The sequence below is a fragment of the Pogona vitticeps genome, chromosome 6 (genome assembly GCF_051106095.1).
Source record: "Pogona vitticeps strain Pit_001003342236 chromosome 6, PviZW2.1, whole genome shotgun sequence".
NCBI classification, from domain to species: Eukaryota; Metazoa; Chordata; class Lepidosauria; order Squamata; family Agamidae; genus Pogona; species Pogona vitticeps.
This window is the reverse complement of record NC_135788.1, coordinates 66,141,982-66,169,533: the sequence shown is the minus strand read 5'-3', so window position 1 is coordinate 66,169,533 and position 27,552 is coordinate 66,141,982. Positions and strand designations below refer to the sequence as shown.

General features: G+C 38.5%; 1 protein-coding gene across 1 annotated transcript in view; it reads right to left on the bottom strand.

Annotated features, from left to right (window-relative positions):
* Positions 1-27,552, bottom strand: part of ELMO1 (engulfment and cell motility 1) — a 427,005-nt gene that overhangs the window by 275,683 nt on the left and 123,770 nt on the right. The window contains exons 5-6 of the mRNA XM_020788158.3: positions 16,004-16,054; positions 5,923-6,092 (exon numbers count right to left, since the gene is read on the bottom strand). Coding sequence (XP_020643817.2) covers positions 5,923-6,092; positions 16,004-16,054 — 221 coding nt within the window. The remainder of the gene's footprint in view (positions 1-5,922; positions 6,093-16,003; positions 16,055-27,552) is intronic.

Below are 27,552 nucleotides of genomic sequence, written 5' to 3'. Positions count from 1 at the left end.
GATTCCCCACTCTGAAGTTCTATTATTATTATTATTATTATTATTATTATTATTATTATTATTATTATTATTATTATTATTATTATTATTATTATTATTATTATTATTATTATTATTATTATTATTATTATTATTATTATTATTATTATTATTATTATTAAGCCATGTTCTGGAAAAAGAAATTATTCAGCTAGAATGTGCTTGTAAACAGGATTTCAATGTCACATAGATGTCCAAACTGAAGATGAACAAGCACCCATCCTGCTACTATGGGTACTATGACCATCAGGAACTAGAGAGAGGGGATTTCAGAACTGCCAGAGAACAGGTTACTCCAGTAACCAGTATACACCCTGACACACAGAAGAACAATATTCCAAAGTACACAAGAAGGTTGTATCACACCCCCAATGTATGACTGAACTTGCCACAAGCTCTGTTTGTTTAGTTATTTGTGCCTCTCACTTAAGACATATCTTGATTGGATAACTGGAGCATTAAGCAAGGAACAAGAGGTCTAAAACTCTGTCTAGCCATGTGTGGAGTAATGATCCATTTGCTGTCTGCATGTTCAGATCTATGCTTCACTTTTTCTAAGAGTACAGTACTCTTTATACTACACCTTTAGCACCTTGTGTGCATTTCCATTTTTATTTCCTAACCCCTGGAAGAGAAAATTAGAAAATGTGTTTTAAATATAGCAATGGTGCAACATGTACATATTGTGAATTCTAAATATAGTTTATCTTTAAATATGTATATGCAGTATACGTACTTTGAACTGTAGGCCTCAAGTAACTGATTTTTCAAGATGGATCATAAGGCATGACTGAGTATTGGCAAAGACTGTAGCTGCAATAGTAATGAAAGCATTGCCATTCTCTTTCCCCTCCTTTATTGAAGGAAGAATAATGTCTAGGGCATTAGGGAGTAGTAAGATATAAAATCCCCTGCAAGTTGGAAGATCTCCCATGTCCCAAAAAAGTCGAAAGCAAAGTACATGGGCACATTATTTCCTTGGGTCAAGCACTGAAGGAAACTTGTGTACAGTACTGGAATGTGCCACAACTTGTTCTGGAGTTCTGTGGAAGAGTGTAGCTCCTTCTACAAAGAGAACAGATTCCTTTTTAATCTCTGCCAGTGGATACCGATGACACCAAATCTGATAAATATTTGGGACAGCTTTTATTTCATAAAAAAGAAGTAGTATAGCGCTAAAAGACAAATTATGTTTCTCCCATTATTACTGACAATTAAACGTGACTAAAACTGACAGTGCTCAGTTGAAACTGATTGAGCATTGATTTTCCATAACATTAATGTACCATGTATTTGGATTTTTTGGCTCTGACATGCTATTGTTATATTTCTATACCATGTACAGTATCTCTAAATTTGACAGAAAAGGCAATATTTAACTAAAAGACTTTCTTTCCAAGAACAGATGGTTTGTTCACTTTACAAAGATGGTGGACTTTAACAATGTGTATATTTATATATACTGGAGCATGGAACACAGCCAGTCTTTCAGCATTTATATCTCTCTGATGATAAATTCAATATCCATATAATGTTCACTCCTGACAACTGACAGTTTTAAGTCCAGAGTGAGTGATGGCATAGCACATTCGTATCTTGTGCATGCATAGCAAAAACTGCTACTTACAAAAACTGCACTTTGCATTGATTGTATTTGTCAATTAATAAAATTGCTGTTTTCAGCAATTTTGTGAAAGACAACATATTCATTAATGGATCCTATATAACAGAAACGTGATGTTGCAATAAAACTCCAGCAGGTACAATAACAGATTCTGGAGAAGAACATTTTTTCCTGGAAGTACTGTATAAAAATCTCTTAAGATGTTCAATGGCTGCACTGGACATACAACATGTGCCTGCTCTATGAACACCTTCATGCAAAAGGAGCATCTCGATTGTACATCTAAAGAGAGATGGGGGGAACCTAAAGAGAGCCACAGATTCACATTATATGTCAGAACCTCTCTCTATGCTTTTAAAGGGATTGTAATGCAGACTTGTCACCATAACATTTACCTTTTTAAGAAAACCAAAAGGTAACAGCTATGACTCTCCACAACGTAAAGCATTCCTTCCTTGCTTCACAAATCAGGGGTCAGAACCATTTACTGGTTAATTAATAATAATTATATGTGATTAAGTTGATTTCAACTTATAGCAACCTTTCCCAGATTTTTCTAGGTAGAGAATATTCAGAGGCATTCTTTCTTCTGGGGGCACCCTGTGCAGCTTGTCCAAAGCTACACAGACTAGATTTTCTTCTAGGAGGCACTGTGAAGAGCTGACCTCTCACACTCTGGCTTTGTAATCAGATATGCAACTCACAGAGCTACTGTGTTTCCCCAAAAATAAGGCAGGGTCTTATATTAATTTTTGCTCCAAAAAAAGCATTAGGGCTTATTTTCAGAGGATGTTCTATTTTTCTTATGTACAACAACCTACATTTATTCAAATATAGTCATGTCATTTTCTTCTGGTTGCTGCACAAGGGTGGAGGGCAGGCTTCGACTTAACTAGGGCATATTTTTGAGGTAGGTCTTATATTACGAGGATCCTGAAAAATCATACTTATTTTCAGGTTAGGTCTTATTTTCGGGCAAACAACAGTACCTAGGCAGCACCTGGTTAATCGAATGTGACCTGAAGAGAAACCAGAGTTTCTCTTCAGGTTTTCTGATTAATTAGGCCCATCCTTTTTAACTAGCACATTCCCTTTAATTACCATAACATAGCCCAAAGGTCTTCTGGTCTAAGTGCAATGTGAAATAGGTCAGTCAGTCATCCTGACAAAGTCTGTGCAGGGGGAGAGGTCACCCTGCCACCTCATTTACTGGGGAAGGGGGGGCGGGTTTGGTGACTTTATAGCCCCCTCCAATTCTACCATGCTATGATCCTTTGAGTCATTGATTATTCCAAGGCTGTTGTACACATCCTACGCAAATTGTGATTATCTTTCAGTGCATACCATAAGTTAGCAAATATTATATCAATGCCTCTATTTTCTGCCTTCCAACACTATATTCCTTAATAAATGCTTTTATTTCCTTGTAAACCTGAAGTTTTTCTGACAAAATGGGAGCTCTTCCCATCTGCTGAATTCCACTTGAATAACATTACTTCAAAGACACAAATAGAGAGGGGACAAGTGGACATTTCATCAGCTGAAGCCTGGGAGCATATGTCAAGGCTTGAAATTTTGTATGTATAGCAAGTTTAATTAGGGGGCTTGAAAGAATCAGTCCTGGAAAATGAAAGTGCTTTTCAAAACTAAGGACTGAATAATAGTTTACTGTAGTTGTTCCAAACCAATTAGCAAGTTCTCATACAGAGGAAGGTCAGTGAACAGTAAGAATCTTGACAGCTGAAGTCTTTATGTTATAATGTACTTGTTTATGTTACAACATAGAGGGGGCATTTGTAAGTCCTCTAGTGCACCCTTTCAGTGATTATAATTTTTATGACTTCACAATAGTCTGGTATTTCAGAATTTTAGGGTGAGAATATCCTAGTGATCAGATCCTTAATGGTACAGAGCACTGTTACCCTAAGCTCTGCAAAAATTATAGTCATAACAATAATGTTATCAGCACAGTGGTTGCTTTCCAGATATTAAGCTACAGACATCTGAAAATACAAAGGTTGAAGACATATAGTGGTGCCTTGACTTACAAACACTCTGACCTACAATTTGACTTACGAACAGCTCCGGCTGCAAAATTTTACTATGACTTGTGGCCGAAGCATTGACTTATGAATAGAAAAATGCAGGGAAGAAAAAACGGCAAATTCAAACCGTTGGTGGCAGAGGCTTTGTAGCTCTTTTGCCCCAATGGTTAGAGCAGGCGGGTAGGGAACTTGTTTACTCCTGGGGTGCAGGAGGAGGAAGGAGGGGCGGGGCGGCGCAGGATAAATGCCAGCTGAATCGGCACCCAATTTTACCCTAGAAGTTTATAAAGTTCTCCAGGTCCCTTAGAGATATGTTCAGGGATCAGCTTATCTGATGTGACACATGGCTGAAAGACCCCTTTAGTTCCAAGGAATGGTGACTTACAAATCTTACATAGGGAGAAATACTCTTACTCTTAACAGGATTGAATCTAATGTCAGTCCCAACCAAAGTAGACCCACTGAAACCAATGGGACCTATATTATTCATAATTAAAAGGCTCATGCATTTCCATAGCTCTACTCTGGTTGAGTCCTCTTTGACAGAATTGAAAGTTCTGCTTCTGTTGCCCCAATTTCTCTTTGATAATCAGTCTTTCAAAAGCTATACATATGGATACTAAATGGCTACATGAATTGATTGGATTTCTTTCATGAGAGCAGTCTACAGTATGCTCTTTTTTTCTGCAAGCATTTTTAACTACCCTCTTAACTCTCAAGAGGAGGCAGAAATGGATTCTTTGCTATCCAAATGTCACAAAAATGTCCCTAGAATGTGAATGGAATTATCTCAGGGAGCTTGGAGGTCTTCGAGTGCTTTGTACTGGGATTGTACAAATATTTCATATGAGTCTTGGCAATACTTTTAATTGAACTAATGTTCCACTCCACTTCCCAGTGCTAAAAGATGTTAAGGCCCCAAAGCAACACATATATAAAACACCTGGATGTGCGCCTATCAGGTATTCTACAACCTTTTATTTACAATGGAAGTTCAGATGACACAAAAATAGGAAAACCAAGTTGTCTGGAGATTAAGTCAGTGAGTTTCTTTTGAGCTAGCTTTTTATTTCCACAATGAAGAAAAACAAAAAACAAAAAATGGAAAAATGTTGTAATTGCTGTCTATCCATGGATCAATCCCCTCTCATAAATAAAAGGTAGCAGCAAGGACAGGATTTTCTGCTGTTTCTGAGGCACATTTTCCAATGAAGAATGGGTTGTTCAAGTGATTTTCTTGTTTTGTTTAATATTTTTAAAAAGCATTCTGCTAGCAGCAATCAATAATAGTCTCTTACTGGAATTGAAAAGTGTAGCTTACAACAGCTTTGTAAAGAAATCTATACTAGTATTACAAATTGGAGATTCAAAGTTGGCTTTCATTTGCCACTCAAAACACACACACACACACACACACACACACACACACACACACGATTTGGATTGCAGCAAATACCAATGTCAATGCTGGGATCAGTCATCCTAGGTTCCACTGACTTGCTTACTGATGCTTTCCACTTCTAAATGTTTCAAAAGTTAAGAAATAGTTAAATTAAATTAAAAGAACTGGGTAGACCTGGGACCTCTTGCCTGATGTTGGAATCTTTTGCCTTGGCCTACAATTGTCATCTGCAATTGAGGATGCTAATCATCCAGCCAGCATACACTTTTCTTTTTTCAAAATAACTAATCCAGTAAGCAGTAGACAACAGATGCAAACCCTCCTCTACTAGAATAAGTACTTCTACTTAACATACCTCACATACCAAATACTTTATTGCTTCATAGCCAATCAGGCTGTACGCATAAACAGAAATTAAACCACTCTTTAAAAATACTATTTGGCATGTATTATCGGTGCATATGAAAAAAACAGAAAAGCATAAAATAATATAATAATAGAATAAGCATTCTCAAGCAACTATCAAGTTGGGAAATTAACTTGAAGAGCTTGTGAAGCAGGCAGTGAGTTCTGTCTTTCCATGGGTTGTTTAATGAATTCAGTGGTCCTATAGTTTAAAATTACACATAAAAGGGAATTGTTCTTGATCACAGTTGTTCAGGGATACCTCACATAAAATTCCCATTCATTTCAACAAAATTAAGTGCAGGAACAATTCTGTCTCAATGTAATTTTATAATAAGCCTGAATTATCCCAGCAATGTAATTACAAAAAAAAAGTACAAATAGCAGCATTACAGGAAAATACTTACTCCGTTCCGCTTTCCACCATCTGTGTTAGGAGTGAAATGCCATCTAGATTGATAAATTCTTGGGCAAAGGTTATATCACGTGAATAACTAGCTAAGTCTTTCAGTGCTTCCAACTTGGCATCCATACTTGAAGACTGGATCCTCTCGTGGAGCTGAAGGGCATTTTGGGTCTCACCAAAGACACAGCATTAGATAAAAGATAGGGATTAGGGAAGTGGACAGAGAAAAAAAATGCAGATGTTAACTTCAGGTGTTACCAAGTAAATGAACTCTTTTAAGGAAAAACTATTGCGTGAAGTTCAAAGATTTTCAAAAGGATGATGATCACAATCATCTTAGTACTACAGAGCTGGAAGGGATCTATGGATCACTGAGTCCAGCATCTGTCAAGGAAGTACAGTGGGGAACTGAACTCCTAACATTGGGCTTTGCAGCCAGAGACCTAAACCATTGAGCTATCCAGCTGTTGATGGCAGGGAGTTAAAATAATGGAGCAATCTTTTAGAAAATTAATGACCAAGTGTTACAATAACATGTAAATAAATTAATATGCATGTATGTTTAAATCTTAGATTCAAAAAGCAAAGTACAGTCTTAAAAACATGCATCACATTTTAAATAAATGAACACCTCAATATAATAAATCAACATAATTCTGGAAACAGCAGAGAAAATGACTTCACACAAAATAAAATAAACAACAAAAAGAGCAAGGCTTTTGCACAACTTGGTTTTCACCAGTCAACTGAAACAAATGTGCAGTAGTTTGTTGGGAACTTTTGTATTTTGCATGACAGGGCTGACTGCGACTATTGAGGAATCTCTACTACTTTGGAGCCTCATATGGGGAAGGGAACCTCATACCGAGAGATAGCATGCAAAAGATCTTCCCGGAGGCCACCTCCAGGTAGGAAAATGGGAGCTCTAGTCAACTATGAGATATGGGAGACAGCACTGGAAAGAAGATAACTAAAAAATGGAGGGACCTTTCTTACTCTCCCACTACATTATGGATTCCAGCTCAACAACTTAACCTTAGAATTTTTGTTGCAGAGTATACATTCATCTCATAAATCTGATGCGGACAAAGAAAAAATAAATCTTGATTTCCTAACTCTCAGAAACTCTCATTCTATATGGACTTAGAGGTCTCCCCACCCTCCACCCTCAGAGCAGCAATTATTAATACTGGTCACCTTCAAACAAAAGCCAGGATTCTAAACAATCCTGCTAAATAGTTCAAGACCAAGCACTCTGATGCAACACTGTTTGTTTGTCCCTGGTTTCACTACTTCCATCAGAAGGAACACTGTCAGCTAACAGGAATACAGCAGTAAAAAAAGTTTTATATTACATCTCACCCCTACTCTTGGCTTGGCATTCTCAAACAAACCAAGACTGATAAGCCGACCTCGGACACCAGCTTCAAGCTCTAGATTGTGAGAAATGTGACAACAGCCCAGATTCCCTTTTTCAGACAAAGTTCTAAGTGTTTACCTACAGTGAGTTCCTTATTACTGGAGCCATTTCTAATAATAGAAAGAGCCATATAGGAGCAAACAGAGAAACATCTTACTAGCAAGCTATGCTTCAGGATGTTCCAGAATGCTATCTTATATTTTATCCCAACAAAACTATTGGTTTAAAAATTACTGTGCATAAGCAAATGCCTTTTCCTCTAAGATCACTGTCTCAGAGAACTTAAATACATAAAGTCTCAGAAGTCTTTAATTAAGGTCTGCATGTTATGTAGTTTTAATAAATACCATGTCACAGACATATTATTTATCATTGTAAAATAACATTCACTCTCCATATTTTTTCAATTTTTCCAGGGGAAAAGAAGGCTTTGAAAAAAAACAGGAAAAAACTATTGTTTCCCCATTTTTCTGGGTTTCTTCCAGGCCTTCCCATCTCTATGTCTGATAAAATGCTCTGTCCATCCCTTTATCGATTACTGTGACAATAATATTGCTTTACTACATTTTAAATTATTCATATGGGTATTTTTTCCAGATTCCTGTCCAAATTTCCTCAGGTATATTAATATTTACATTTTTTCCCACACTGTTTTGGATCCTCCCCAGCACTGATAGGTTCAAATTGACCCACTTTGTCATTTTTTTCTTTTGCGAATTTAAATATATTTTTATAATTTCTGTAGATTAATTGATTAAGATTTTTTGTTCCCCATATTCCTAAGTATTTAAAACTTGAATAACATAACTCTAAATGGGATGATTTTCTAATTTCATTTTGTTCTCTAATAGGGATATTTAAACATAATAATTTAGATTTTTGGAAATTAATTTTTAAACCAGTATATTGACTATATTCCTCTAATATTTCTTTTAAATGTTCTATTCTTTGTAATGGGTCTGCCAAAAAAGGAGCATATCATCTGTGTATAAGTTTATTTTATGTTGTCTATTTTTTTGTGGACAGTCCTCTAATGTTTTCACTTTCTCTTATTTTGTCGCAAAAGGTTCTATTATTAATGCGAATAGGATTGGAGACAAGGGATCGCCCCGTCTAGTTCCCCTAAATAGTGTAAATTTTTCAGATTCTAATCCATTAATGAGACTGGGGAGCATAAAAAGAGGGACTGGAAACAATAGAAGCTACTTTGGAGAAAAACATAAGACAAGGAGGAGAGAAGGTTGAGCAGGCTGAGGAGAACCAGAATATTACCCTAGAAAAATGGAAGGAGGAGGAAATACAGGAAGATGCAATAGATGATCCAGGGGAGGAAGCATACTATCTAGACATTGAAACCCCAGGGGAAACTGAACCCCAAGGACAATAGGAGCACATTTACAAGGAAGATCCCTGGACTGGGGTGATAGTACAATTAAGGGCCCCTAAAAACAAGGCTGAGAAACACAGTCCCCAATCTCTCTGTAAGCTGTCCTACTGGGGGAAAGGGAGATGAGAGAAAGAAGACATTTCACTGGAGAAGAACAGTATCAAGGACAGTCTTCACATGGAGAAGAAACCAATCAGCCAGTACCCTCAGAAGGGTGAGGGGCGAGGGACAGCAAATTTGAAGTCAAGATGGACTCATAAATCATTCCATTGTGGCACTCCATATTTGGGGCAGTCAGGACAAAACCAACCCCAATCCAAGGGGTGAGCTTGGCACCATTAAGAGAGGACGATAGAAATGGATTTGACATTGATAACTGTTCCAAACCCAGTAGCTGAACCAAGAATGGAACTGCTTTGGGTCTATTTGGTATTGAAATTGGTAAGAATGTTTCTCCAAGTACAATAAAACCTGTTTCATTATTTACTACTTTGATATCTTTAATGGAGCAAAGAATGGAAGAAGGGATCAATGGGATTCACAATGAAACTCACTGAATGACTGACCAAGACATGCATATGAACTCCATGATTGAGCAGGGACTTTGGACCTTACTATTTTAACATTAGATGGCAGCTCTGCCACAGTCAATAGGCATCTTTAAGGAAGCTGCCTTTTCTTGGCCTTACATTCCAATATTGGGATTGCAACATCTATCTACTTCACAATCTTGGTGTCAAGATTAATATGCAAATTGCTTTTGACCATGTAGCAATTGGTAAGATGTAACTTAGGAGTTACATCTTACCAATTATAAGCACATTACCAATTGTAAGCACAATGGTGGCACTGCAGGTTAAATTGCAGAAGCCTCTGTGCTGCAAGGTCAGAAGAACAGCAGTCATAAGATTGAATCCATGTAACAGAGTGAGCTCCCATTGCTTGTCCCAGCTCCTGACAACCTAGCAGTTCAAAAGCATGTTAAAATACGAGTAGATAAATAAGTACCATCACGGTGGGAAGGTAACGGCATTCCATGTCTAGTTGTGCTGGCCACATGGACACGGAAGCTGTCTATGGACAAATGCTGGTTCTACGGCTTGGAGACAGGGATGAGCACCGCGCCCTAGAGTCAGATACGACTGGACTAAATGTCAAGGAGAACCTTTACCTTTACCTTTTAACTTAGGAGTGGGCAGGTCTCCAAATGTTGATGAACTGCAATGCCAGTCAGCTCTAACAAATGCAACCAATGGTGAAGAATGCTTCGCGTTGCAGTCCAACAACCCCTGGAATGCTGAACTCTGCCCATACCTTATATTTATGATTATATCTCAAAATCTAGTATCATACTATTATTATTCTAGAATATTCCTGAAGTGTCTGTGTGCACATACACACCCACAAATTTCAAAATGGTGAAGTGACAGCTGTTTCCAATAGTGCTTTCATTTGGCTTTGTTAAATACAGTGGACCCTCAACTTACAGATGGCTCGACTTACAGACTTTTTCGAGTTACAGACTTCTCTGGCCGCAAAATTTAGGTTCGACTTGCAGCCTGAGAATCGACATACAGACCAGAAAAAAACCAAAATGGAACAAAAATGGCCGGTTACGGGATTAATCGGTTTTCAATGCATTGTAGGTCAATGGAGACTCGACCTACAGACTTTTCGACCTGCAGCCACCATTCCAGTACGGATTAATTCCATAAGTAGAGGGTCCACTGTACATATTAGCTGCCACCTTTTCGGGAGAAACTGAGCCTGCCCTCAGTAACACATTCACCAAGCACCTTCCCAGACCTGAATACTAACTGCATTCTACAGAGTAGGAATGCTTTTGCTGGCAGTCATTTTCAATTCATCCCATTTTTGACTCATTTAAAATGTGCCTGCCAGACCTCAGACTAGATTTAGCTGACACAGTCACATGGTCCTTTTGTTTGCTTTACTGTTTGCTACCCTATTTCTGGGATCAATTCAATGTATTGATTTTCACCTTTAAATACAGTGAGAATATCTCAAAATTTGACTACATTTATACCAGGGTGGGCCACACACAGCATGCAGAAGACTTTTTAACATTTGATTTTTACTAAAGTGTGTTGTTTTAATTTTTTTTCTCATTGTAAGTGGAAGGAAGGAAGGAAGGAAGGAAGGAAGGAAGGAAGGAAGGAAGGAAGGAAGGAAGTTTTTTTTATGGGGTAGTATCTCATTTGCAAACAACTTTCTAGAATTATGGCAGCACAACTCTACAGAATAGAAGAAAGCCAAAGCCAATATATTGTAATTTACAGATCAAGTATTTTCTTTAAAACCGACCCCCCTCCAATAGGGAGAGTTCTTTCATGTGGCAAAAGGCTAGGGTAAGCATTGGCTGCTGTCACAAGTGATAGATGGAAACATTGCTTCACTCAGTGTGGCGCCTTCACTGCTTCCAGCTGCCGTTGCCATAGTGCTTTATATGTACTCCTGTGGAACACAGTTTCTCATTCTCTCTCTCTCACTCACTTGCTGGGATTTTTAAAATGACACCTACAGGACATGCACTGGGAAGAGTTTCCAAGGAGTTCTCAGCTATTTCTGAGACATGGTAGGCAGGACAGCAGTGAGCACAGCCCCTCAGGGCATGGTGATTTGGGATCTCAAGGAACTAATCTTATTTGGAAAAACAGAACATTCTCACAGAACTATTCATCTTATACATAAGACTCCCATATCAGGAGAAATGTGAAAAGTGATGCTGCTGTTTGAAAAGGATGACAGTTACTTTGTGCACAATGAAGATGAGAAGGGAGCCAATAAAACAGCCAGGATTTAATAAGGTTAATTTTGCTGTCAGAACTGTTTCCACTAGCAAAACTAGCGAGCAGTGGAGAGTGCACACCCCTACATCCTTGTAGCCTCCTGTATACTCTGAAAACCTGCTCTGGACCAGGCTTTCTTGGGTTTGGAGAGTTACAGTCCAAAAAAAGAGGTCTAGCTATAGACTCCAGTTCCTTCTCAAAACACCTCCATGTCAGATATGGATTGCCTTTGCTGCCTTTTGTACTCCTGCACTTGATGGGAAGGCTGAAACAGTTTGACAAGATTGTTAACTTGATGAAGAGAGAAACACACATGCAGACCTAAAGTGACACAGAACTTTGCATAGAACAACCACCCGCAGCTTTGGAGATAGAAATCAGGTGGAAGCTGCTCTGTGATATAATCAGTGCTTCAGCAAGTGGAGGTTTCAGGGTATGATGCCCTACACCACTAGTTAAAATTATCCCTGGCAGAAGGGGGGAGACAAATCATAATACTATCAGCGAGAGCCAGCAATACTGGGCTAAACATGAGAAGGCAGCATCATGTCTTCATATGTGAAAATATTATGAAGAAGCTGCAGCAGGGACCAATGGCAAACAGCTCTAAATCAAGTCCATTTCTCTCCTCTGATCTCTTCAGGCCCTACCCTGACATTTCTTTGAAGAAACATGGGGAAAGGCCAGGACTACACTGGTCACTATCTTACTAGATGGCAAGGAGCGCAATAAAGGACAACCCCACATGCAAGGGTCATCTTCCCAAATGGGAGGGTAAGCAACACTGGGCAGGTTCCTGGTTTCAGTGGGGCTTTTTTGTTTGTTTCTTTGTTTCTGTTTGGTTGCTGTTGTTTTTTACTCCTATCAATACCAGGCAATATCAGTTACAGAAAATAATAATGACTTCCCAATTCCTCAATTACAACGTCAATTCACAAATAGCAACCTGGTTCCAGGTTGGGTACATAAAATTATTTAAATATTTCAAAACTGGAAAGATTTATGCGAAATGTACAGATTCCAACACAAAACTCAAATGAAAATGACATTGTCTACTGAAAGCTTTTGCTAGATAGGAAATCTGGCCTTTCCATCTGTAGAAGAGTGACAGTGTTGCTTCACATCTTAATGTCTCTTCTTTTTTGATGCTGTTGTTGTAATGATGATGATAAAGTAGAGGAAAAAGTTAACATATGCATGTGAAAAGGAAAAAGAATAGGGAACTGTTCTAAAAAGTATTCTACTGTGCCTGAGACAATGTCTTCTGACAGAATCTAATGAAATACAACATTGTATCTTCTGTCATGCAATGCAGATAAATTTGTCACATCCTTGCTATTTACACTTGGTTGCAGCCTCATGGCTAATCCCTCTAGCCAAAGAGGCAAACAGCAATGAAGGGCGTAATTCATCACACTTTACACTAAATTAACCAATGAAAGTAATCTACTTCATGCTGCCATTTCATTCCAACAACTCTTCTCTGTGAGTCTGAGCTTTATTTAAACACAGATTGATTAGAAACAAGTAAACTGCATTGTGGGTTAAAGAGTACAGTATTTAGTTTTTAAGCTTTCTGCCCAAACATTAACAAAATTGGTTTTGATTCAGAATTACCTTCTGCAATTAGGCTTTACATGCTAAAAGGCCTGAATTATTACAGTTCATAGAACCAGAAGAATAAAGGTTCCAAATAATTAAAAATGAATTAACACATAAATATAATAATTTCACCAGGGTCATGAAGTAGAGAGGGATAATCTTTCACGGAATCAACTGCTTTGATTTCTAAATGCCATTTGGAGAATAAAATTGGAAAAATCAAATCTAAATAGTAGCTGTTGTTTGTTTGCTTATTTACATAAAAATGACGAGGACAGTTTTCATATAACCAGTGAATTTGAAAACACGATTTAAGATGCTAAGATTATGGTCCCATATATAAAAACAAATTTGCCTATGTACTACTATGTCAGACTGGAAACAGTTCCAACATGTTTTCTTTTAGTGAGCAAGGTGTAATAACTCGAAACTGAGTAACTCCTCTGTGTGATACAGTGAAGGCAGATCTGACTTTTTTTAAAAAAAAATGGGGGGAAATGGTTTCACAACACCAGTATTCTCCTGGTGTAAACATTTCCTCTGTCTTGGGCATCTTTTCTACTTCAAGATAAAGCAGTAAAAAAGCCAAGAACATGCGCAGCTATTGGCTAGCATAGGAAAAGGACATTTCATGTGTATCTAGCACATGTAACTTATTTGCTGTGGAATGAATAATATTGTTCAAACTAAAGAATCCATGCAGATTTTGGAAAATGGTCTCTTATTTTGCTCATGAGGTCAACTGTGGAACTGATAGGAAAGGCTCTGAAGATATCTGGAAATGGCAATGTAGAGTTGCAAAAATTATGTGGCGCTCTGAACATGTATAAGATCACAAGGACAGCATAAAACTTAAGGCAGTAAAAATATGGAATGAGAGTGATTGTAAAAGGCTGATCACATTATAGGAAAAAAGTGGGAGGCAGTGGGTTTCTGTGAAATAAATGAGGAATGATTCATAGGAAGAATGTAAAGAAATAAGGAGAATTGAGCCAGTACTTGCTGTAACCTAGGAAACTGATTCTGCCTGCAGGTTCGGGGGGGGGGGGAGAATAATAAATAATTGCATGTGATTTGCAAATAGAGCAAAAGAAATAAATGAACAGGTTGCTTGTGTAATTATGCATACTCAAAAACATTTAGAAAGCAAAAAATAATTTTGTAATGTTGTCTTAAAATGTAATCAGGAAAAGATAAACAAAGAATTCTGTTTTGTCAGGTGATTCAATCTGATTTTCAAAGGCAGTGGCCAGAATCCTATTACTTAGACCCACAGTCATGAATCCACCAGTGTAGATCTCAGCTGCTAATTGCTGCTGGTTAAGAATTTGTTGGTTGCATTTGTAGGCCTAAAGCTAAACAGGCCCGGCCTTCTGGACAAACTCCACCACAAGGATAATCACAATTCTTTGGAGGAAAAAAGGCCACAGGTTAATTGGTTACAGGAGCAGTTCCCTGGCCCAGCATTAGGAATGAATCCAGAACATCAGGATATCTGACTGCCCCAATCCACCATTACCACCCTCCAGAAGCCTGCTGAAGGTTCCAGCGGGAGTGACAGGCCCCTGAAGACCATTTGGGTAAATGCCAATATGTACCTCCCTGCCACTTGGGAACAGGGCTGGGCCATTGCACCCCAGAAGCTAGGCTAGGCCATGCCAGGCCAAGACCCTGCCCCCAGCAGTCCTTGAGGGAATCCCTTTATAACCAGGGGCAAATAGGCTCCTAGCTGCTATCCCAACACTGCCTGGATACACCCAAATGCCCCAAACCACCATAAGAGCTGGACTCTACCCAGCTCCTGCCAGACAACTGCAGCTGTAACTAATCCATCATCACTTGCATAATATCCCTCAACCAGGTATCTTGCTCCTAGGAGATGTAAGTGTGCCTGATATATAGTTGCCATCCCAGAATGCCATCATGTGACTAATCACCATGGTCACAGTTTGCCTCAAAATGTCCATGATGTTTGGTTCCCAAGCACCCCATCACACCTGCATCTCAAGCAGGTCAGATCACATAATCTGAATCATTGCATGGGTAGGTGCATGACACGAAAAACAGGCCTTGACTTCTTAACTAGCAGCAACTGATGAATTTATGCTACCATTAAGTATTCCACTGGATTCCAAACAGTAATAATGGCTAGCATCTTCTTCATCATGGGCGAAAGATTAATGTCTCAACCCCTCTACAGAGATTCTGCAATCTCCAGAAAACTGAAGATTGCTCCTGTTTTTGGAGGTTGGCTACAATTCTATATACTCATGATCAATGATCTCCAGAGGCCTGGGGGCTCCCACATGCCCATCCCTGAATTCTGGAGGTCTGCACCCCCACCTACAAAGTGGGTGTGGGTGTGGGTACTAGGGTCCTTCAAAGCATGGCAAATATTTTCCCCAATACCTCTAGAAGGCACATAGGGAACTTCTGAGGGACCCTCTGAGGCCAAACAAACAAACAAAAACAAAATCACAAAAAAATATGCTAAAACCTTGGGAGTGCTGGGGATCCCAATGGGTGATAAGAGGCCACATTTACTGTATGATGACAGTGCTATGAAAGACTGTTTATCCTCGTGCTCTAGCATTGTCCCTGCAAGATATGACTGAGCATGAAAGAAACAAAAAGGTCTGCACTTTGTTGAACATTATCAGGAGAGGCAAAACCAATGAGCAGGCTTTGTATAAATATTTCTAAATCCCTTTTAAATAATCCTCTGAATGAATCAAGGTATAGGATGACAATCCTATAGTTAAGGACTCCCTTCTATTAGAATGATTTAAAAATAAATCAGAGTCATCAGAGCACTGACATTAAACAATGAACTTTAAAGAATGTAAATGCATCAGTAACTTACTGGTGATGTAGTTAATCGAAGTATTGCTCCATTTTTAATTTCATAACGATTCTGGAAAAATAAAATTCAAAATGTCAACTATAATTCAGCCTTTTTAAAAAAAAATACTAGTATAGGTCACACAATATTCTAGACAATAAAGACTGATTCCATAGCACTCGTTAAGCATTTCCCACTGTCCAAGAATATTAATGCATACATTGATGCTGTGTATGTTTACTAACAACAATTACAAAATTGTGCATTGGTCAAATCTGAGCTTCTTTTGCATAACAGCAATTTGATACTTTTGCCTTGGCTCTATATTCAAAATACAAAACTTGATTAATGGAAGTAATGGAAGTCAAAGCCAGTCCAAAGCCAGTTACAAGCCACAATGTAAACACCTGCTTTCATGGACAAGGCTGGCTCATATGTAAGTCTCTCCAAACACGCAAGTTATGGGACTATAAAGCTTGCACACTTCTTGTGACATTCTGGTTTGTGCTAACAAATGTATTTCCCTGCTATGAATTTTGAGTTGTTTACAAAGCATGAATAAGCAGTGTGCAGTCCTCCAGGTTTTGTCAGACTGCAACTCCTAGCATTTCTCACCACTGGCTATGCTGGCTAGGGCCGATTGAAGCTGCAGTTCAGCAACATCTGGAAAGCCACCCTTTGCCAATTTCTTGTTACAATAGAAGAACACTGATTTGGGCTGGAAGATTCTACTGTTTAGGGCAGGGACAGCAACTACAGATATTGTTAGCTAATGGTTTGAGATGATGGAGGTTGCAGTCCAGTTGTGGTGTGTCGACATCAGCTGTTTTCCAGGAAATGCCCCAGGGGAGCACCTTAGCCAATTAATTGAATAAGCAAGCTAGGTGGCACATTTTCCCGACTCAGTATAAGGGAGATTCTTTCACTGTTTCAAAAGAAGAGGACTCGAGTTTGCTGCTTTAGATTCAAATGCTGTTTGGCTAGAGGACTGAAGCCTCTCCTTTGTGCCAAACCAACAGACATATCTACTGTACATGACTAGGCTGCAGTCTGTGATGTGACACAGGGCCATAGAGCCTTTAGCCCACAGGATATTTTTTGCCCTTAGATTAATTGAGGGCTCCAGTTTCTACTTCTGGGCTGCCAATGAACAAACAATTGTGCAGGAAGTTATCAGAGCAAGGAAGATCAAAGTCTTCCTTCTTCATATTAGAAACCTATTGGCTTTATGGATTCTGAACCTATACTGATTCAGAACTTGCACCAACACTGCTTCCCAACCATTAACTCTCACCCACTTATTAGGGGATGAACAAACATAATTTCAATGCTCATTTCTCTGAAAGATGTGAATGTACGTAAAGGTGCCCTAATTTTCCTCTGCTTTCTGGAAAGGAAGTAAAATGGCAGAAATCTGAGCTCGGTCATTTCCAACGTAAGTTCATCTCTGTTTTGCAGCCACTGCCAGCTACTGAACAAAAGTTTAAAGTCCACATTCTACATAAAAAGCTGTGAGTAAATTGCCCTCTGAAATCTGACACTAAACTGATGTCATATAGCTGAGGAGTAATTCTGCTGAAACCCATCATTACACATCTGTAATACTGCAACATTACTCTGACTGTGCTCTGTTTTCCATAACTGCAAAAGGCAATCTTAAAAACCACTGGAATTGGCCTGTGAGATCTATTACCCAAACTTGGCATTCTCTCTCAGAAACAGATGCTAATATACACAAGAAGATATGTGGACTTCAAAGAGGCTTTGCGTCTTTAAACATCCAAGAGTGTTATCTTCCACTCAGAGAAGGAAAGAAAACAAGGAAAAGAAAGCACCAGTTAATTTTCTTTCTAATAAATGGATATAATGTTGTTTAATCAAAATCCTGAGTCCTTGGAACACAGGACAATTTCTTCCTTTCCTTCAACCAATTCAACCCCAGAGCTCATGCAGATAATTAGTCATTTGCCTGATCACAGTGACCACTTGTGATGATACTCACTGTGTGTATATATATTCCTTCCTTCCTTCTGGCTTGAAATACAAGAGGCTTAATCACTCCATAAAGGATACCATGCCTACTAGTTGAATTCTGACAATCAGAGCAAAATTGTTTTAATATGACTGGTCTTAGGAGAAGGAAATGCCAAAAAGCACTGAGTGCTGGATCAATCCTGCAATATATTACTTCATCATCCCTCTATGAAAGAACAGGGATGCGAGCATAGCATCGTACTAAGACCATTCCTTGTGATCTAGTGTTTTCCTTAAGAACAGAAACGTAAGGCATATCACTGTTTGTGTTCCTCTTAATACAGTTTGCGAAGTGATCTTCCAGAGTGTTCAGATTTTGATTCCACCATCTCCAGAGAAGTTCTGCTTTCATCTGGTTCTGGACTTCACCAAACACAAAGCATGCCCCTGGTTTCTATGACTTGGCTGCTATGGTTGATACGGGCATAAGGTTGATTTTAACTTTGGCCCTTGTTTATCTAGAGACTATGGTCATTTTTCAATTTGTGCAGCCTGAGGGATGTGAACAAGGTCCTTCATGAGGCAAGTATCACCACTTGTATACTGGGGAAAATGTTTGAGGGAGTAAAAGGAGTGGTGAATGTCTCCTCACTATAAGGCAGGGTTCCAGTATACCTAAAGCAGGCAGTGGGCAGTCCAATGCTGGGGGAAAAAACTCATTGAGCCCCATTGCAATGGATTAACTGTCAAGATACAGTGGTGCCTTGCTTAGCGATTGCTTCATTTAACAATGTATTCGCTTTGCGATGGGTTTCTTTGAGGAAATTTCCCCATCGTTTAACGATGTTCTCTATGGGGGAATTTCACTTAACGATGTCCGTTTTTGCTCATTTAAAAGTGTCTTAAAATGTTTGAAACCTGTTTTAAATGCTTGGATTTGGTAGTGCACCTTCTGAAACATGTGCAAACTTAATTTGGTTTTGTTCTGAGTCTTCGTTAATTTTTGGTGATTTTTTGTTTTCCCCATTGTCCGTCCAATGGATTTCAATGAGGGAAAAAACAAAAAATCACCAAAAATTAACGAAGACTCAGAAGAAAGCCAAACTAAGTGTGCATAGGTTTCACAAGGTGGACTAACTATTCCAAGCATTTAAAACATGTTCCAAACATTGTAAGACACTTAAAAATGAGCAAACACGGACATCGGAAAGCCATTCAAAAACACTGAAGCCGACTTCAGTGCTTTTGAATGGCTTCCCGTTGGGGAAACATTGTTTCACTTAGCGATGTTTCCTATGGGGATTTACGCTTAAGGACGTTAATCCATTCAAATTGGAATGGATTAACTGGTTTTCAATGCATTCCTATGGGAAATGGTGTTTCACTTAACGATGTTTCCCATAGCGATGGGTTTTTTGGAAGCAATTAACATCGTTAAGCGAGGCACCACTGTATATGTAATGCAGCAGGTCACTATATTGTAAATTAAAGTCTTGAACATATGAAATGTTCTCATGTAAGTAAAATATGTAAAAAAAAAGACTGTATGTAAAGTGCAAGCATACACCTGTTGCTGGTTTGAGGCAGAGTTTGAGGCTTGAGTTGCGTTGGGAAGATGTTGCTGATTACAGAGGCTTTTTCTCTGTATAAACGTAGCTCTGTAAGAGCATTGCTTTACTGCTCTGGTAAAGGAGTAGTCACGCTGGTCTAGTATAGGAGCAGTCAGGATGCTCTGGTAGAGGAGTAGTCATGCTGTTGTGTTATACTGGGTTGTGAGTAACCAGTGACTGTATATGGATATGTGATGTTATCATATTATGATGTTATGTTAAGCCGTTATGCTGAAGATACGTTGTTTAAGTTCCATGTGTAAATACAAACTATTTTTCTAAACTAAGTTTGGTCTGTCTTAAGTTTTGCATCCACAGTTAAAGGAAGAGCACTGAATTCTATTAAGTTTCCACCAGTTCTCTCCAGGGAGCCACATTCTTTCTTGAATCAGCTTAAAACGTTTCTGCTAGTACATGTTTATGAACACACACTCAAAGTACAGCAGATATACTCCCGACATTAACTACTGAACCACTTAGTCTCTAGTATCCATTCTTGGGCAAGGTAGTAGATCATTTGGTGGCTTTTCAGCTCCCAAATGATTCCAAATGGGATGGAGTAGCTAGATCAAGGATGGGCAACATGTGGATCATGGGCTGCACCCAGCTCCCCAGGTGTAATCTTCATGCCCCCAGTGGCCCCAAAAGCCCTTAACTAGGAAAAATGGAAAGCAATTACCAAAAAATGTTTGATTATCTGCCCCTGAAGGTCTCCAGGAGAAGCAGTCTTCATTTCTTGGGCTTTGAAAACATTCCCTGAGCTCTCTCTTACTTGCAAAATAATAATACAGTCGACCCTCGACTTACAGACGGCTCGACTTACAGACTTTTCAAGTTACAGACTTCTCTGGCTGCAAAATTTAGATTCGATTTGCAGCCAGAGAATCGACTTACAGACCAGAAAAAACCCAAAATGGAACAAAAATAGAATAAAAACTGCCAGTTATGAGATTTATCGGTTTTCAATGCATTGTAGGTCAATGGAGATTCGACCTACAGACTTTTCGACTTGCAGCCACCGTTCCAATACGGATTAATTCCGTAAGTAGAGGGTCCACTGTAATAAAAAAAAATCTGGAAGCATCTGTCTTGGCATCTCCTGTTTACCTACTTTTTAAATGAACGGAAAACATCAGTGTTGGGCTCTGTTCAACCAACATAGGGAGTCAAGGCACAAATTTGGTTCCCAAGCCCCTTAAGTTTGCTCACCCCAATTTAGACCCATTTCAATCTGATTTCAGGTCTAATTATGTGACAGTCTAATGACAACTGAACACAATATCTGAGTGTAGCACAGACAATAAACTGGAATAACCTCAAAAAGACATAGCTGGCATAGGAACACTCCACACTAAACTTGTAAGTTGCAGGTCCCATCTATACACATTGCTGTGCAACTATTTGTAGCCTTAGTTGGTTAAGTAAATGCTATTATCATAGACAGTGGAACAGCTACATGGCAGATCTAGAGGCTAATTATACCTAATGGCATGCAATCAACCTAATTTAATTTCTTGTGCACTTACATTCTGTACTTTAAAAAAGCACACAAAAAAGTGCTAAATAAAATTTGAAAGCAGCAGCTGGAACAGAAATGCTACACACCAGGATCCCTCTGTTTTCTCATCAAGGGAACAGAGTCCCACTCTCACAAAGTTTGAAAACCTTTGACCTACATTACACCATTCTTTCCTAGAAGAGAGTCCAGGAGTGGACTGTGATACAAGGCTTTGGTGTCTGACAAGTACGAAAACAGCACATTTTACTAGTATTCCCTTGGGATATATTTGACTCACACCCTGGCACATGTCTCCAATAAGGCAATACTTGTAAGTTAAAGCAAACAGATGGACTATCGCTATTCTGATTGTGCTTTACAATCTTGAAAGAAGAAGAAACCAGCTTTTAAAATGTGTATATTTTTAAAGGCACATAATATAGCTGATCAGGCAAACAAAAATCAGCAAAACTAATATGTTTTTTATTTATTTGTTTGGATTAAGTGATTTTTTAGAACTTGTAGTATTCTGAATGTTCCTACAAAGGCACAAAAAGACATAACCTCTTATCTAATCCCAAATGACTAGCTCTTAAGCATTATACCAGTTTGTTGCCCAGAGAAAATCTATGCACAGTATTATACAATGTTTTAATTGATTCAAGCAACCTTCTAATATTTCTATTACAAAACCGTGGGCTGCATTTGAATACTGAAGCCAACAATAGCATTACTGTCTGCAAAAATCATACTGAAATATGCCTCAATAAATCAAGGACGGTTGAAACAGATTGCAGCAAACACAGAACATAACTGATTGTTCCATCCTGTTTATAAGTTCAACTCCACATTTAAAGTACAAAACCAAAAACTACTGTATAGGGAGGCATAATGATTGGCCTTTTTAACTGCAGCAAAGCAGGTAAGCAAGGTTCCCTCTAAGCTGCGCAGGAGCACAAGCATGTGTGACTCTGCTCCCTCCACACAGCATTCCTTCTCCTCTGTGCATCCACAATGAGTTTTTCCAGGTGGTGAAAATTAAAGGGAGCGTTAGTTAAGAGATAGCAATTTGTAACTTGCTTCCACCATAAATGCACTATATAATCCTAGACTAGCCCTCTCTAACACAGTATTCTCTAGGTATATTGGACTACAAATCTCATTACCTTCAGCCATGCTAATTGAGAATGGCTGCAGTTGTAGACCAATATATCAGGAGGATGTGGGCTGCGGAATCGTGCCTTAGACCTATGCGTTCTCAAACTCTGGCACTGCAGATGAATCTTTGGTCATTGACTCTGCTGCCCAGGGCCTCTGTGAGTTGAGGTAAAAAAAAAAAAAACTGGAAAGTCAAAACCCACTATTGTATCCCGAAACAATTAACTGGAAGTTTACCTTGGTAGGGTTGTGGCAGGAGAGACCCACAAAGGGGGATGGGCACTACACTTCAAAATGGCAGAACAAAACACCATCCCTACTTGGATCATAGAGCACCAGTGGATTGATGCAAGGAATACTGAGATGCCCATATGCTTTGAACATTCTAAAACAGTTGCAGACATGCTACATATTCTTGCCACCAGGTTTAGCATCGATTTTCAATGCTAAACCTGAGGTGGGGGAATTACTGTATGTCATTTATTCAGTAGCTTTTTGTTTTCTTTGGTGCCGAGGAGGGAACATGGGAAGAAGCTTCCTGGTTTCTGGTTTTCACATTTGCTTGATATATACCACATGCATTATGACTGAATGAAAGTGGCAGAGTGGATAACATTTGTGTGTTTTTTAAATATCCAAAGAATTAGATTACTAGATTAGTTTCAAAACAACACACAGTGTTATGATGTCTAACAGACTAAAAAGTTTTGTTTGGCACACATTTTCATGGACCATACCTCATTTCATCAAATGTATTTTGTAATGCGTACTACTACTCAGGAAAGCTTACATCAAATGCAAACTATTACTCTTTCAGATATTATGATACATTGTTGCTTTTACTACATAGAGCAATATGACAACCCTCTGGAAATCAATTTAAAGTCAAAATCAAAGACCCTTTTCATACATTCCTCTTATGTTCTGATAGTAGCAACATGCAGGGCTTAGAAATAATATGTTAAAATTAGCACATTCATGGTACAATTTTTACCAGGGATGTGCAACTTGTTTGGGTTTTGGGGGGGATACAAATTCTCCATTCTGGAAGTTCCATCTGATAGGCAGACACTAACAGACATCCAAATGTGGCTTCACCTGGGAGAATGGCTTAAGATGGAAAGCTGCAAGCTTCCCTGGTACTGTACTTGGTGAGAGCTTCCTTACTGAACAGGAGGCTGAATGGAACTAGGCCTATGCTAAGTCATGAAGCCTTTCACCTTAGGCCTTTTTCTCAGGTGAAAACCATTTAGGCATCTGTCTGTCAGGTGGGACTTCCAGAATGAAGAATTCTGGGATCTGTAGTAAAGAAACAAAACAAGACAAGACAAAAAACAAAGCAACAATTGGCACATCCTAATCTCTACTTTTCTAGGTTAATAGGAGTCAAAATCTCTTAAAACCTAATCTTGTGCGTAGGATTTCAAAGCTATCATGAAGCAGATTTTTGTTAAAAAACATTACTTTTGACAAACCTGTTACAGATTCAAGCTAGTTTGTAGGATCATCATGTTAAGCTGAGAATATTCCAATAGGATCTGGCCACTGTGGACTCAATTGCTTTTTTGAGAGGGGAAATGGGGAGGAAGCTAAGACTATACTTTCAATCAACTCTTCTGATAATGGTGCACTAATGAAATGTACTTGAAAGTCATGTATTGGCTCTTTATAAAGCAATGGTTCTCAACCTTGGGACTCTGGATGAACTTGGACTGTAATTCCCAGAGAAATTTCTCTGAGAAAAACTACAACTTTTTGGCAATGCTAAGTAAGGTGGGGTTTTTTTTGGTGTTATGATCAAATACATTTACAGGACTAAAGTTGCAGTTAAGCAGTACTGTACTAAGTTTACACTTTTAAAGGAAGTACAGGTGGTTTCTTTTCCATTTGAGATGGGGTTTGTAGCTTGAAGTGTGCCCTATGTAGAAGGAACATATAATTAACATGTAATTATCATGTTAAAAACAGAAATTTAACTAAACGTGTGCAATTGTAAAAATTAAGAGCAGTAACTTCCCAATATCTAACTGTTAATATTAGCTAATTAATTTTTAGACCTAATGTTGCAAGCTCTGACAAGATGTGGTGAGTTTCAACTGCACTGTTAGAAGCAATGGTTGTGATGAAACAAAGAGAATTCTCTGCATACACAGCTTCCTTCCTCCACTTTAGATTTTAAAGTCTGAGGACGGCTAAAACTCCATCTGTGCAGAGTCACAAGATCCCTTTGGCACATGACAGTGAAGGAAAATGCAAGCACAAGCACTGCCACTGCATAGAATTATGATGTGAATGGGCCATAAACTGAAGGCAGGCGGAGAAGAGGTCTGTAAAAGGCTTTTTTTTTCAAGAACAGTAATGTGTGGTCCTCCAGATGTGGTTAAATGGAAATTGTCCACAATCACTGAGCAACAACTAGGGCGGATGGGAACCGAAGTCCAACAACAGCTACAGGGCCACATATTGTCTCTACCTTGAACTAGCTTTTATGAAACCCCTCTATTCCTTTTCTTCTACAGGAGACTGAAGAAGAATATGGGATGGAAGAGAGGAGGGGCTACTTAAGGGGGAACCAGCTCTATATAAATAATTCTTAACCTTGAAACCAGATGTTTCTGGACTACAACCCCCAAATGCCTTAGCCAGCACAATGAAAGGGCAGTGTTTCTGCACCTGAACAACACACAGGGGAGTAGGGCTAAGGGGCGGGGGAAGCCCACTGTGCCTTTTGTTAAGACTATACTGTCTGGCAAAGCTTCTTTAGTGTTCTGCTAAAAAAAAAAAACTGCATTTGAAAGTGGTCAAGTAAATGATTGGCTCTATGGAGTCCTGTTGCCTGGTAGGCTTTGAAGTAAGTGTCTCTTTCTGTGCAGGTGGAGATATGAAACCCTGTGTTAGGACACACGTCCATCTCCAAATAATAGTTTTCACATACAGTATGTTGGAACCACCACTCCTGGCTAAAATGTTTACTATGCGACTGCAGTCCAGATGGGAGAAATGGAGGACTGGAAAAAGCAATTCCAAAGTTTAAAAAGGATCCATTTTGAAGATAACAATAAAAAATGTGTTATCGGTGGTAGGATATCTCTGTAAACCCTACTTTTTCTTTTTAAATGAATGATTTAATTAACAAATTTATAACATCAAAAATATACATTTTCAGGTTTAAATGTTAACAATAATGAAACAGACTCTCCATTTTGAACATTAACAAATTAATTTTCAGACATAATGCTCCAAGCTCAGGAGGAATATTTGGAGGAAAAGCCTTCATTCCATCAAGAATTTGAGGTTGGAAATATACCAATGGCCATGGTGCCTGAAAGATTCTGGGAGTTGTAGTCCAAGCTAACATTTCAATCTTTTGACAAGAATAGACTCTTGGCAACCTTACAGAATATTTGCTGGCTGTACAGACAAATAAAAACATGTCAAATGTGTTGCCACTGAAATTTTATGGATGGGGGGTTGCAATGGGAAGGGGTTTTTTGTTTGTTTGTTTGTTTTTTGCTTTTTCATTTTCTCATTTGTAGAATATAACAAAGTCTGCTTTTTTGTGGGAATTCTCCTCAGACTATACAATTATAAATTTCATTCATAGTAAAATAAAATAAGGGACACAAGAACAAAGCAACTTCTTTCACAGAACAATTCAACTTCTGTGTCCAATGCTAAACTAAAAGCAGACAATACAACCCATTGTTCTCCAGTGACATACAAAGAGTATATATGCAAATTAAAAAAGTAAGAGGAATTAAGAGGAACTGCATATGCTATGATGTGGCTTCAAGTCACTTCCAATTATGAACCAATCACCTCCAAAATACAGTATTGTTTCATTAACAGCCCTGCTCAGGTCTTGAAAATTAAAGACTATGGCTTTCTTTATTATTCAGTCAATTCATCTCATGTTGGGTCTCCTTCTCCTACTCACTGATTTGTCTTTCTTTGAATCCACAGTATTTGTAAAGCTCTCCTCCAAAAACCCATTTTAAACAAACCTGTTATCCCCCTTTTTTTCATTGTCCAGCTTTTACACCCACATACTTGGGAATACCATAGTATAGCTCATTTTAATTTTAGTCTACAGCCCCTTATCCTTACATTTGAGGAGCGTTTCTAATTCACTCACAGGTTTCTCTTCCAGCATCACTCTTATAATTTTTGTACTACATCTCAATTCTGATGAATCAAGGTACAATTTTTTAAACAATTTTGCTTCTTCATTGTCAGCATTAAAGCTATTCAGTTCTGCGGTTATTATTTTAATGCTTTTTAAAACCATCTTTAACATTCTTTGATGGCATTTGAAATCCTTGTTATTTTCTGCCACTAATATGATATCATTTACACAATTTAATTTGATGACTCTTCCATCGGTGATCACCCTCCAACATCTGACTCCAACCATGCTTCCTGTATGATCTGTTCTGTGTATAGTTTGAACATGAGGAGATAAAATGCACCTTTGCTCTGACACTTTTTAAATCATTCTGTTTATCTATATCATGTCTTACCACAAGATTATACATCAGGACACGCAAAACCTATGGCATTTAAAAGAATCCATAGATTTTCATGATCTACATATTTAAATTTATTGTAATTTATAAAGCAACAACTAATTTTATTCTGAAATTTCCTGATATACTCCATGTATATTTCCAATGGGATAGTAGGACTGTACTTCTAGATACTTCTCAGCCTTTACTCTATGGGGTTGTCAACCTTTTTGTCTTCCCTTATCTGGGATTTCACAGCCAGCTGAATGTCCACAGTTTATTTCTGTGACATACACCACACAATTCCTTTGATACTGCACAAAAGGTGCTGGCATTCCCTGCAGGATTCCTCACCTGCTGTTTCCTGCCCAATATTAGGTTTGATAGTCTTGCACTGCTACCAACATGAATTTAACCCAACTCCGGGAGGCAGTGGAAGACAGGAGGGCTTGGTGTGCTCTGGTCCATGGGGTCACGAAGAGTCAGACACAACTTAATGACTAAACAACAAGTATTGCACTGTTTGTACCTGAGTGTTAACATCCACAATATTTTATCTCTTTATTGCTCTTGTTAATTTCAAACTCCTGCACTGGTCCATTTCAGTCCTATTATGTACATGCCTATGCACTGACTAACAGAATCCTTTGAAACTGTCTAGCATAGAAGCCTGAAATTGATAACAGTCACAGAGACATAGGCACAATCAGAGCAGAACCTTTATCTCTCGCAGGAAATTGAAAAAAGATATTTTTTTAAAAAAGTGGAGTTCAGCATTTCTTCTTGCTAATGCTCTGATAAATTTCCTGATTTCCATGGGGCTTC